The 12,588-nt window shown below is 52.1% G+C and overlaps 1 protein-coding gene across 1 annotated transcript in view; it reads left to right on the forward strand.

The window, feature by feature from the left end:
- LOC142013394 (atrial natriuretic peptide receptor 2-like) overlaps positions 1-12,588 on the forward strand; it is a 68,641-nt gene that overhangs the window by 19,738 nt on the left and 36,315 nt on the right. Inside the window, exons 5-8 of the mRNA XM_074994713.1 lie at positions 150-273; positions 2,212-2,316; positions 2,965-3,067; positions 4,559-4,704. Coding sequence (XP_074850814.1) covers positions 150-273; positions 2,212-2,316; positions 2,965-3,067; positions 4,559-4,704 — 478 coding nt within the window. The remainder of the gene's footprint in view (positions 1-149; positions 274-2,211; positions 2,317-2,964; positions 3,068-4,558; positions 4,705-12,588) is intronic.

Genomic DNA, 12,588 nt, shown 5'->3' on the forward strand with positions numbered 1-12,588 from the left:
GAAAACAGTACAAAGAAAGAGCAGTGTACCTGCTCCTGTCTGTGGCTGTGCCACATAAAGAACAGGATTACACACACTACATACCCCTTAATTTTTTTTTGCATGAGAGATGAATATAAAATCATCTTTTTGTCTTTAAAAATGGTTAGCAATGCTGCCGCAGCCAAGAAGTTCTGTGAGGAGCAAGAGTGCCCTTCCAGCTGGAAAGATGCAAACGGTGAGAACTGCTGCGTTCATCATGCCAACATCCACTCCTGCCCTTTGGCCTTTATGGTTAGTACAATTGGCGAGTGTGTTCTGTGTGCTAGAGGAGACTCTTTCATAGCCAGGGTCAAGACAGTAAACAATGGGTGCCTAAACTAAGGCCACCCTCTTAAGGCCTGGTCCAGAACTCACGAAAGCCAATGAAGGGGGCTTTGGAGATGGCTACTTGAGACCAAAACAAAAGAAGTTCTGGGGATCCAGCAGTTTCCTTTAAAGTCAATGGGAATTATTCAGTGACATGCAGGGCTGGGGCCCTAGATGAAGTATTTGATTCAGGCAGAAAGAACATTCAGAGGCCAGACCGTAAGCTCCCAATGGCTGACTCTGCATTGCAAGCAGAATCCATCCATGTTTACCGGACTGCATTAGAGTATTTGTACCCAAACGCCCAGGACTGTAAAACCCTGTCCTAACTGAAGTCATTGGGCGTGTTTATGCTAAACTGCAGAAGGGGAAGGTCTGTTCTGCATTTTGACCACTGAACTTATTTAAAATGGTGCCTCCAGAATGATATGTGAGGCCAGTTTACTTTATGAGTATTTACAGAGGGTCTGTTTGTGCCCACCAGACCAGAAGGACAGGAAGGTCTCCAACATTCCCCTCCTGAGATTTGTAATATATTCTTGCAGTAGGAGAGACTGCTTGACAGAGGAAAACACACGTCGAGCCCATAAATTATGTTCATTTCACCCTGCTGCATCCACATCCCAGTGCCTCCGCAGCAGCTGCGGCCCAGCTCCTTGCTAGCACAGTGCTATTGGAACCCCAGTGCTAGGGATTCCCCAGACTGCAGCTGACCTCAGAGCTTCCTCTTGAAAGAAGAGAGCTACAGAAATATCATCCAGGCTGGGGCCATGTAACCTTTTGGCTGGGCTCTGCAGAGCGCAATAAGCATGCTGCCAGTGTGCCTTCTCCTCCTGCAGTCTGCCCTGTTGGCTTCCATCACCCTCAGAATCACTCCCACACCCATGTCTCCATGGGGAGAGAGAGGGTACACTCATGTGGGGGTATTCTACACCCAAATCCTCATGAGCCAGGTGAGATCTGGGTGGGAGTCTAGCACAAAGGTGCCATCCGGCCTCTTGCTTTTACCGTTTGAACTATTTTTGAGTTGCTTGCTTAGACAAGACAAGCCTCTGCAACATAGACCTTGCAGAGCACAACTGCTGCAGGAAAGTGGGCTTGTGATCCTGAATAGATGGTTATACATAAAGAGCTTTCCATGAAAAGCAGGAGCTGTCAACTTTTATGCTTTACCTCAGCGAGCAAGAACAATCCATTTCTTTTTTGCCTACTGTATTCTAAAGTGCGTGAAGAGAAATTCCTGAAAAATATCTGAAATTTAGCAATGAGGACTAAGCCATTCAAAAATCCTCCATCCACCATTATAATCCTCTACGGCTGCAGCTGCTGGGAAATTAAAGTCTATGCAATTTTAATGAGAAACACTCTAAAAATAGGAACTTTCAGGAAAGAAATGTCATATTCCATATTTGCCCAAATAAAGTCCCTTCCCACATATAAAGTAGAGCTGCAGTGAATCCACCCTGAAGAGAATACACAATTGTGAGCAAAATTCTACTTTTAGTTGCAGTGAAGTCAATTCAGAATAACTTCATTCACTTCAATAGAGTCAGGTTTGTGTGTCCAAATGAGATGAGGACAGACTATGGTTCATGGCCTTTAAGGGAATGAGAGTTCTGTGGAATTTTAAACTTGGTTATCAGTCTATGTGCTCCTTTCTTTTGTTCGTGTTTTATTTTTAGCACATAAGAGTGTCATTTATGATTGAGCATCATACTGTCAGCATTGTCATAATGAATAATACTTTGCTAGGTTATAGGAGTAAAGCACAAGGCCCCACAAAAGAATTAAGTTTAAGATTATTAAGGACTGGAATTTTCCCTGTTTTATTGTCTATTGAAATAACTGATCTATTTGGTAAAGGAGAAAGGTGGAATATGTGGTCCATGGATTCCGGATGACGGCCAGATATTTACTCACACCTTATCTACAGCTGGCAAAATGAGTCAGACAAACTGGACTGCCAAGGTATAGTACATTTACAACATATTATGTTCCAGACCTGTAGTAACAGGCCAGGTTCTGCAGTCCTTATGTAGGAAATCCTCCCACTTTTTTCATTCAGAGTTATGTGAATACAAAGGCTGCAGAATAAAGACCTGATACTGTGAGGTGCTGAGTGTTTTCAGCTCCCACCTGCCTATACTGGGAATTGAGTGCACTTAGCATCTTGTAGAATCCAGTCCTTTGGAGACTTCTGTTCAGCTCACTTCATGGTGGCTCCATGAGGGTTGCCAGTATGTATCTAAAACATATATGGAAATGGCTGAGGCTATTTGCAGCCTAAAAGCCATGGAAGAATACAGACTCTTGAAGAGGCTGACCTGTTCAACAGAACTGCAGATATAGCAGTGGGGTTGGGTGGAGTTGCAGACTCCCTCATGGAGAGACAGATCTTTAGTGGTCATTTAGAACCTATTCTGGTAACAGCACCTAATGAGTCTTGGAGACAATTCATCACCTTGTCTCAAGTGTTGATGGTAAAATTATGAGATCTCCATTGCCTGGAAATAGGAAGAAGGTGAAATAGTAAATCCACAAGAAAGGAGATTAGATTATTGCTGTTGAAAAAGTCCAATGCATGAAGATTTAAAGCAATGGTTGTTTGTTTGGCAGGTGGTTTTGTTTCATGTGGGTGTGACCTCTCTCATCGCACACATCAGGGTTGGGAAAATGCAAGTTGCTCTGGAAACCAAAACCACTGTGCTCCCAGCAGTAGGTATGGTATGAAATAAAGACTCCTCATATACTAAACAGGAACTACACTGCCCTTTGTATTAGATTGATAGCCTAAAACAACAAAAGCAATCTTGGCCCTTCTGCAAGTAAATGCATCCCATCAACTGTCTCTACAATTCTTTATCAAGCTACTTGAAATCTCTGAAGGATTTCTAGCTTCTGGTTGCCTGTGCAGGATGTGAGAACTATAAAAGGCTGCGTGTGGTCAAACTGCTGAAATCCAATACCAGAGTGAGCAGCTTCAGGCATGACAAGGCTTCTGTGATGTTAGACGGATGTGAAATTGTTCTACCACAAGGTCACTTTCCGGCAGATGGACGTTCATCATCAGACAGGAAGCAGCCTAGCCTGAGGCATGACAGTTAAGGTGCAAATACAAGTGATCTTTGAACTTGGTGCTACTGTTCATGTAAACCTCAAAACCACTGTCCAGTGCAGTGCTCTTAACGTGACTGTTGAGCATTCAGAGAACTCTGCAATGGGCCTGGTATGAGAACACAAATTACAATGGACTAGAACTAATGCAGGAAGAATTATTACCAATTTTTTTTCCAAACTATTTTGGATCATAAAGTGATCTGTGCTTTCGCTCAGCTCAATGGCACTAAGTCACCTCTTTGCTTGAGAATCTGAAGTACCACATTCGTATAGTGAAGATGTACAAGAGAGAGATACACACCATTGGCTTTCACTAGGAAGTAGCTAAGGAAATTCCCACTGCGGATTATATTTCAGTAAATGAGATGAGAAAAAAACAATTATTGTCTGAAGTTACTGTTTGTCATTGGCCTTATTGCCCACAACGCAAGGTAGACAGCCATTACCTCACTTTCATCTCTTTGAACATCTCTTACATATTGTTCTTGTCTTTCAAGGGTACTTTGAGCTTTGCAATCATTGCTGGTGCTAGGATTCTCAAACAGAGAAACTTCCATGTATCTTACATTATATCTGATATAGGTGCTGAGTTTTCGTGGTCTTTCATTTGAAATGCTGCCAGGCATGGGGCTGGTGTGCTCATTTTGCCTGAAGTTGTTCATAATCTCCAATACCAATCCTGCTGATTGAGAGGAAAGGAGGCAAAGGCGGCTGTGCAGTCGCCTAACTCCTGGGGCTCTCAGAGACTGAGCTGAGTATGCAGAGTAAGAAACAGTCCCTGCTTTCAAGAGCTTACAGTCTAAACAGGCAAATAAACCAACAAAAGTAGCAACCAAGCAACAAGACCACAGCACTGATGTCCACTGTCCACTCAGGTCAGTGTGATTTCAGAGTCCCTAAATTGCAATTAAAATCAACTTTCAAATGCAGGACAAAGATCTCTGAAGCCCTCAAAACCTGTTCATTCATCTATTCTGTGCCTCCCCTGGGGACCCAGTGCTTAGGACCCATATGTATTCACTATTGAATTGACTTCTGTGTGTGGCTGGAGCTGTTTTTGAGTATTTTGCTCTCTATATCCCTTTTTGCCCAGTCTGCGGAGATGATGTTTGTGAAGAAGAAGAAGGCTGCTCCAAATGTCCAGCTGACTGTGGAGAATGTCCACTGACAGCCAACACCAGGCTGGCAATTGCTTTACCAATATGTGTAGTTTGTGCCGGCTTCATCCTAACGATAGTGGTGAGTGTCAAATGAAATTTCCTTTCTCTTCTTTTAGTTCACATCTGTTTCTCGATTGTTCTATTGGTTACAACACAGCTCTGGGCAAGCATAAGAACAGGTTCTCTGCTACACCCCATATCCTCTGGGTGGATCTAAGGAGTAGAACAGAAATGGGAGGAAAATTTGCTTTTTGATTCTGGATGCAATTCCACACCAGCTCTGGCATAGGGTAGAGCAGCCCCATGTTGCTGGAGAATAGCCCACAAAGGGCTGAAAGCTTCCCCGTAATGACTGCCTGTCTGTATATCCTAAGACTACCTGAGATCTCTCCTCCACTTAGAAGATCCAGACATTTTTCAATTCATGGGATTTAGTAGTACAGTAGTTATTATAACAGAGTCACTTACTGGGGGAATACAGAAAGGCTTGTGTGTGTGTGTGTGTGTGTGTGGATCAATCTAAGGCAAATGCTCTGGGATCCTTTGGGTAAAAAGTGCCAGATAAATATAAGATGATGTATTATTTTTACTCATTCTTTTACTGTATTTCTTGAGAATAGGTACTTCTGTTGTTTGCATTCATATAGATTCCTCTGTGTCTGAAGGTACATACATTAATTTCTGAACGTTATGGAAAGCTGGAGCCAGGGAAATATTGTCACACGGATAGGCACGGTTTTGACTGTGTACATCATGAATAACTTGTTTGGTTTTAACCAACAGCCCTGGAGGTGCATTGACTCTGTGTTATGGCAGGGATCACTTCTCTCCTGGAGTCACACTGCCGTGGTTGACACATGGGCTATGTCTACACGTGCAGCCAACATCGAAATAGCTTATTTTGATGTTGCGACATCGAAATAGTCTATTTCGATGAATAACGTCTACACGTCCTCCAGGGCCGGCAACGTCGATGTTCAACTTCGACGTTGCTCAGCCCAACATCGAAATAGGCGCAGCGAGGGAACGTCTACACGTCAAAGTAGCACACATCGAAATAGGGATGCCAGGCACAGCTGCAGACAGGGTCAATGGGCGGACTAGCGCTTCCGGGGCAACAGCTAGCCGCTCCCTTAAAGGGCCCCTCCCACATACACTCAGCCTGCACAGCACGCGGTCTGAGGAGCCATATAGGCACACAGACCCCGAGCGCCGCAGTCATGGACCCCCAGCAGCAGCAGCAGCAGCAGCAGCTAGAGGTCCACCCAGCCCTCCCGGCAGGAGCAGGGCTTGCCCTGGCTCATGCCATGTTGGGGGCAGCTGAGCACCTTCTTGCCCCAGGGGAGGAGATGCCCCCAGGGCAGCAGGGCTCAGCCCCTACCCCTGCAGCACCCCGCTCCACCCCCCGCCTCACACGCCGGCGGCTGTGGAGCTACCCCACCAGCACCGACTGGTGGGAGCGGCTGGTGCTTGGGGAGTGGGACGACGACCACTGGCTCCGGAACTTCAGGATGACCCGGCAGACATTCCTGGAGCTGTGCCAGTGGCTCACCCCCGCACTCAGGCACCGGGACACTGCCACGCGGCGTGCCCTCCCTGTGGAGAAACGGGTCAGCATCGCTGTCTGGAAGCTGGCCACTCCGGACAGCTACCGATCCGTGGGCCAGCAGTTTGGTGTCGGAAAGGCCACCGTCGGGGCTGTCTTCATGGAGGTAAGAGAACCCACAGGGGGAGGCCAGGCCAGGGCACGGGGGCCAGAGCAGGGCAGGGTAGGGCAGGGCAGGGCAGGGCAGGGGGGCCAGGGCAGGGCAGGGCAGGGCAGGGCAGGGCAGGGCAGGGGGGCCAGAGCAGGGCAGGGCAGGGCAGAGCAGGGCAGGGCAGGGGGGCCAGGGCAGGGCAGGGGGGCCAGGGCAGGCCAGGGCAGGGGGGCCAGAGCACGGCAGGGCAGGGCAGGGCAGGGCAGGGCAGGGGGGCCAGAGCAGGGCAGGGCAGGGTGGCCAGGGCAGGGCAGGGGGGCCAGGGCAGGCCAGGGCAGGGGGGCCAGAGCAGGGCAGGGCAGGGCAGAGCAGGGCAGGGGGGCCAGGGCAGGGCAGGGCAGGGGGGCCAGGGCAGGGCAGGGCCACGCACACCCTGCTCACCCCTCACTGGGGCTGTCCCATGTGCTTTCTCTGCAGGTCGTGCGTGCCATCAACTCCATGCTCCTGCACAGGCTCGTGAGGCTGGGGGACCCACAGGCCACTGTCGCCGCCTTTGCCACCCTGGGCTTCCCCAACTGCTTCGGGGCTCTGGATGGGACTCACATCCCCATCCGCGCCCCGGACCACAGTGGCGGCCAATACCTCAATCGGAAGGGCTACCATTCAGTCGTCCTGCAGGCCTTGGTGGACAGCCATGGACGGTTCCAGGACATTTACGTGGGCTGGCCTGGCAGCACCCACGACGCCCGGGTTTTCCGGAACTCGGGCCTGTGCCGCCGGCTGGAGGCGGGGACCTACATCCCCCAGCGGGAGATCCCTCTGGGGGACACCACCATGCCCTTCTGCATCCTCGCGGATGCGGCCTACCCCCTCCGGCCGTGGCTCATGCGCCCCTACACGGGCCACCTCTCCGCCAGCCAGGAGCGCTTCAACGAGCGCCTGAACCGTGCGCGCCAGGTGGTGGAGCGCTCATTTGGCCGCCTCAAGGGACGCTGGCGATGTCTCCTGACCCGCCTGGATGCCAGCCCCAACAACATCCCCCAGATTGTGGGTGCCTGCTGCGCCCTGCACAACCTCGTGGAGAGCAAGGGGGAGACCTTTCTTCAGGGCTGGGCCGCCGAGGCCGCCAGGGCACATGTGCAGCCACCTGCTGCCCCCAGTTGGCAGGTGGACCCCGAGGGGACCCGGGTCCGGGAGGCCCTGCGGGCCCACTTCGAGCAACAGGCCGCGAGGTGAACTCTGGCCAGGCCCCCTACTGCCCGCCCCTTCCTCCCCCACACTCCTGCCCCAACGCCAACACCATGGAGCACCCCACCGCGCCCCCCCCCACTTGTCCAGGAGAAATGACAGCACGAACTTGTGGGAGAACGTAAACGTTTTTTTTGTCTTAACGAATTTTTTTTTTTTTTTTTTAAAATAAATATCTGACACAGAAACCAAAAAGAAGGAGGGACAAACGTTCAAGCAAATCAAGATGGGCACAAATAAAACAATACAACCACAAAGCAAACAAAAAAGTGTGCACCATCAACAAAAAAGCAAAGCAGGGAGGAGAACGGGGCGAACTATTTACAGAGGGGGGACGGGGCAAACAGGGGCACCAAAATAAAGCAGTCCAACAAAAGTATGTCCAACAAGGTGGGGGCCACGTCCCGGGCCCCTCGCCCCTACAGCCCAGCACTGGGCGTGCCTGGCCAGGAGCTCCGCCGGGCCTGCAGTCTGGTCCGCGGCTGGGTGGGAGCGGGCTCCACCGGAAGGTAGTGGCGCCGGCGAGTCTCGGGTGGCTCCAGGGGTCCCTCGGCGCGGTGGCCCTCGCGGGGAGGTGGTGGGGCGACGGCGGACGGCCCGGCGACAGCTGGAGCAGCTGGTGGTGGGGCTGCAGGAGCGGGCATGGCAGGCGGTGGCTCGGCCGGCGCGGCATGGGGGGCCAGGTAGTCAACCAGCCGGTTGATGGTCTCCATATAGGCCCCCCATGCCTCCCTGCGCCAGGCCAGCGCCTGCTCCTGCAGCCGGAGGTGCTGCTCCGACACCTCCAGCTGCCGGCGGAGGATGGCCAGCAGCTGGGGGTCCGTGGCCGCCGCCGGTAGCAGGCGCGGGGTCCGCCGTCTGGCCCTCCGCGGGGCCGGTCGTTCCTCGGCCGAGGGGCTGCCCTGGAGCGAGGGTCCCGGAGGGCTCTCCGGGACAACCGAGGCCTCGCCGGCGCTCTCTTCCGGTCCTTCGGATGGTGCAGGTGCAGGTGCAGGACACAGGAGAGGAGGGGGGAAAGAAGAATGGAGACAGGCGTTAGTGTGGGCCCCAAGCCGTGGCCTTGGTCCCCCCCGCCCTGTGCTGCAGGTTCCCCATCCCTGTCCCCGGGAGATGCTGCTGTGATGGATGGGGTTCAGGGGTCCCCCTGCCCTGCACCCCATCCCCTGGTGGGAGCGATTCTCACTTCACCCCGCAGGGTCTGAGAGCAGGAGAGGTTTCTTAGGCCACAGATGGCCAGTTTCTGGCAGGAGTGACAGCACCAGCTGTCGGAAGAGACAGTCCTTCCAACCCGTCGTGGGAAGAAGACCCCAAGGGGTGCCCCTCTGGGATGCAGCTTTCCCCCTCCTCTGGCTGGCTGCCTACGAGCTCTCCCTTCCCCTAGCCTCTACCTGTGGCCCCCGCCCTCGCCCCCCAATTCCAAGCCAGCTCGGCTCCTCCCTCCTGTTTGCTCAGGGCAGAGGTGTCACCTGCCAGCTGTAGCGCCAGGATCCTCCTTTGGCCCTGGGAGCTCTTCGGCTCTTGTGGCTCATATGTAGCCTGAGTCTTCCTTTGGCACTCCCCCAACTCCATCACATGCTGCTGCTGCTGCGGGGTGTCCCACCCCCTCCGCCCGGGGGCCCCTCGAGGTTCTGCTCCCCCCTGGCCCGGGGATGGGGCATGGCACTGTCATGCAGGGTGGCGGGGGGCAGGGGCTGATGGCTGCAGTGCTGTGAGGGCCATGGGCCTGGTGTCCTTGGGGCCATGGCCATGTGAGCGTGTGGGGGGCCCTGGACACATCTCTGTTCCCCCCGCCCCTCAAGCCCCGGGGTGTCCACCAGAGAGGGGTACCTACCTGTGGGTCCGCTCCCACGGTCCGGAGATCCCCGGGGGTCGGAGGCCCTGCTGCTGCTCCGGGATGGCAGGAGGAGGATCTGCAGGCTGGATTCTGCGGAGGAGGAGCCCCCCTCCTCCTCCTCCTCCTCCTCCTGCCGCGATGTCCCGGGGATGGCCTCCGGGGGGGGCCCCCGGGGTGCGGGGCTTGCCTCCGGGGCGGAGTCCGGCTGCAGGGCCTGCTCAGGCTCGTCAGCCGAGGTGTCAAGGGTGGCCGGAGGGGAGGAGGTGTGCTGGGAGCCCAGGATGTCCCTGAGCTCCCTGTAAAAGGGGCAAGTGACGGGGGCGGCCCCAGATCGGCTGGCCGCATCCCGGGCCCGGGCGTAACCCTGCCGCAGCTCCTTGACCTTACTGCGGACGTGGTCAGGAGTGCGGGCAGGGTGACCCCGGGCAGCCAGGCCGTCGGCCAGCTGAGCGAACGCATCCGCATTCCGCCTCTTGCTCCCCATTACCTGGAGCACCTCGTCCTCGCTCCAGAGCCCCAGCAGGTCCCGCATCTCGGCCTCCATCCAAGAGGGGCCCCGCTGCCGCTTCCCAGACTGCGTGGCCCTCTGGCTGCCCTGGCTGCTCTGGCTGCCCTTGGGGGGGGTCCCCTGGGGGCGCTGGGGGGGCTGCTGGGCAGCCATGGCCGGTGTCAGGGGCTGAGGGCTGTGCAGGCTCGCCGCGGGTGCAGGCAGGAGCCTGCACGTTGCCTCAGCCTCCTGCAGTCAGGGCGGGGGAGGGGACCTTTAAGGGGCCGCTCCACGCGGCCACCAGTGAGCTGAGGGGCTGGAGAGAGCGTCTCTCAACCCCCCAGCTGATGGCCGCCATGGAGGACCCGGCAATTTCGACGTTGCAGGACGCGGATCGTCTACACTGTCCCTACTTCGACGTTGAACGTCGAAGTAGGGCGCTATTCCTATCTCCTCATGAGGTTAGCGACTTCGACGTCTCGCCGCCTAACGTCGAAGTTAACTTCGAAATAGCGCCCGACGCGTGTAGACGTGACGGGCGCTATTTCGAAGTTGGTGCCGCTACTTCAAAGTAGCGTGCACGTGTAGACGCAGCCCATGGAGTGCTCAGCCTAATCTGCCCTGTACCCCACATCCCTCATTAACTGTGAAGGAATGAAATGAGGATACTCTTACTCTGGGGAAGGAGCATGGTCTTATGGCAAAAGCACTAGGTTGGGATTGAGTTCTTCATTCTACCATGTTCTTCTTAAGCAAGTCACAGTGTCTGTGTGCCTCAATTCCCTAGATGTAAATCAGGGATAATAAGTACCTCCTTCGCTGTGCTCTTGGGAGGATAAATCTAAAGTCACAGCCCTGGGAAAAAATACCCTGCTGAAGACCACATAATTACACAAAACCAGTGCTGCCTGCCATCTTCTTCCAACCAATCCCATGGCTGGGGCTGCAGAAGTGCCAGTACTTAGTACCATTAAGTACCAGCACAAAAAAAGCACTGGATAAAACTATGGAATTATCTTCCTGCTTCAGATGGCTACAGCCCTGGCCTTTTACCTTTCAAGTTACAACGCAAAACCTTTTTTTTTTTTTGAGAAAAGAGAGAAATTGCTCAGGAGAGTGTTGAGAGATTCTGGATAGGAACTGGAAGGTTATCACTGCTTCTCTGAAGAGCATTTCCATGGAAGGAAATTGTTGTTCTATATAAACAGAGTCTCTCGTAGGCACTTGAATATTTCACTTTCTGAGAGAAAACACCCCAATGTAATGAATTAAATAATAGAAAAGCATCAGTTATACAGCTGTTAAATTGCAGTACATGTTCCAATATTAATTGTATTAACATAAAGTAAACTGGACCCTGCCTGCCTTTCTTAGACAAAACTCTTATCACAGTGAGAGGGTCACTACACAGAACAGGATTGGACCCAGTGTTTCTCGTAAGCTGAGTGCTTGGGTGGCCACCTAGGAGAGATTCAGATTCAGAGAGATTCAGATTCAGATGCATAGGATTAGCAGAGCACCAACAGCCAGCAGCGTGTGTTTCTAGTGGTGCGTATGCCTTGGTGCACATAACAAAATTTATTCTGTACACAGATGGACAAAATTAGAGGGAAAATTGATGGACCCTGGAACTATTGCAACTAGATGAGCATCTAGAGATTTCCTAAGACAAACTACAGTGGGCTATTTCTCCAGGTGTTGGAGATAAACGCTGCTCAGGTCCAGCAGAAGGATCTCACCCCTTATGTTGATTCACTATCAATTTGCTACTTAAACGTTTTCTTTTTTTGGAAGATCTTCCAACATATAATCCATATCAGACCACTTCAGCCTCTGTTTCCCTTTCCTTCACAAGACAGGAGCTTGACTGACCCCCCAGCCTGCAACTAGATTTCAGTGGAGAACTTCAAAGTCGATATACTAGTTAGGGAAACAGCTGGCCCTCTTCTCACCTATGCATTTATTAGCTGTGAGTCCTGCAGAATAAACCAAATTTACCTATTGTTTCAGGCATTCTTTGTTTTGCAGGGCCTGTGTTGTTTTTCTTTCTTTGTTGACAGGCATGCTAAGGATCTACCGAGCATTCTCTGCTGTTTGTTGCTTAGTCAAGGTTCTTATTGTATAAGCTTGTTTTTACAAGTAGAACAGGAAAGGTCACTTTTATCCACTTTACAGCAAGACCATATGGTCTGATCCAGCCCTCATTCCAGTCAGTGAAAGAATCCCATTTATTTCAGTGGGTATTGAATCAGTACCCTAATTTTCATTTGATCATGGTCCTTGCACACTAAAATAAGCCCAAGTCCATTGAAATAAGTGGAAAGATTCCCACTGATTTTCTGGGATTGGAATCAGGCCAGAGCATTCCCAAAATGCTGCCACACTTCCCAAGAATGTCACAAAAATTCTAGTGTTAGTTGGGGTTTTGTTACTTTTCATCATCCACCATGTAATGTTGAAGATATTATTGGAGGGCAAATTGCTGGCCATTAAATTGCCTTGTGTTATTTTAACATCACTAATCTTCACATCTAATCGACAGGCCAAGCATGTGCTTGTATACAATGGGTTTATTGTACTTGACAATGTTTTGGTACGTCAGCTATTAGAAATGTACCTTAGTTACAAAATAGTGACAGTGTCCCATCTAATGTTATGAATCCCACAGTACTTTGTCTAGTAATGTGCCATCTAATT

This window comes from Carettochelys insculpta, chromosome 5 (assembly GCF_033958435.1).
Source record: "Carettochelys insculpta isolate YL-2023 chromosome 5, ASM3395843v1, whole genome shotgun sequence".
In the NCBI taxonomy this organism is placed as follows: domain Eukaryota; kingdom Metazoa; phylum Chordata; order Testudines; family Carettochelyidae; genus Carettochelys; species Carettochelys insculpta.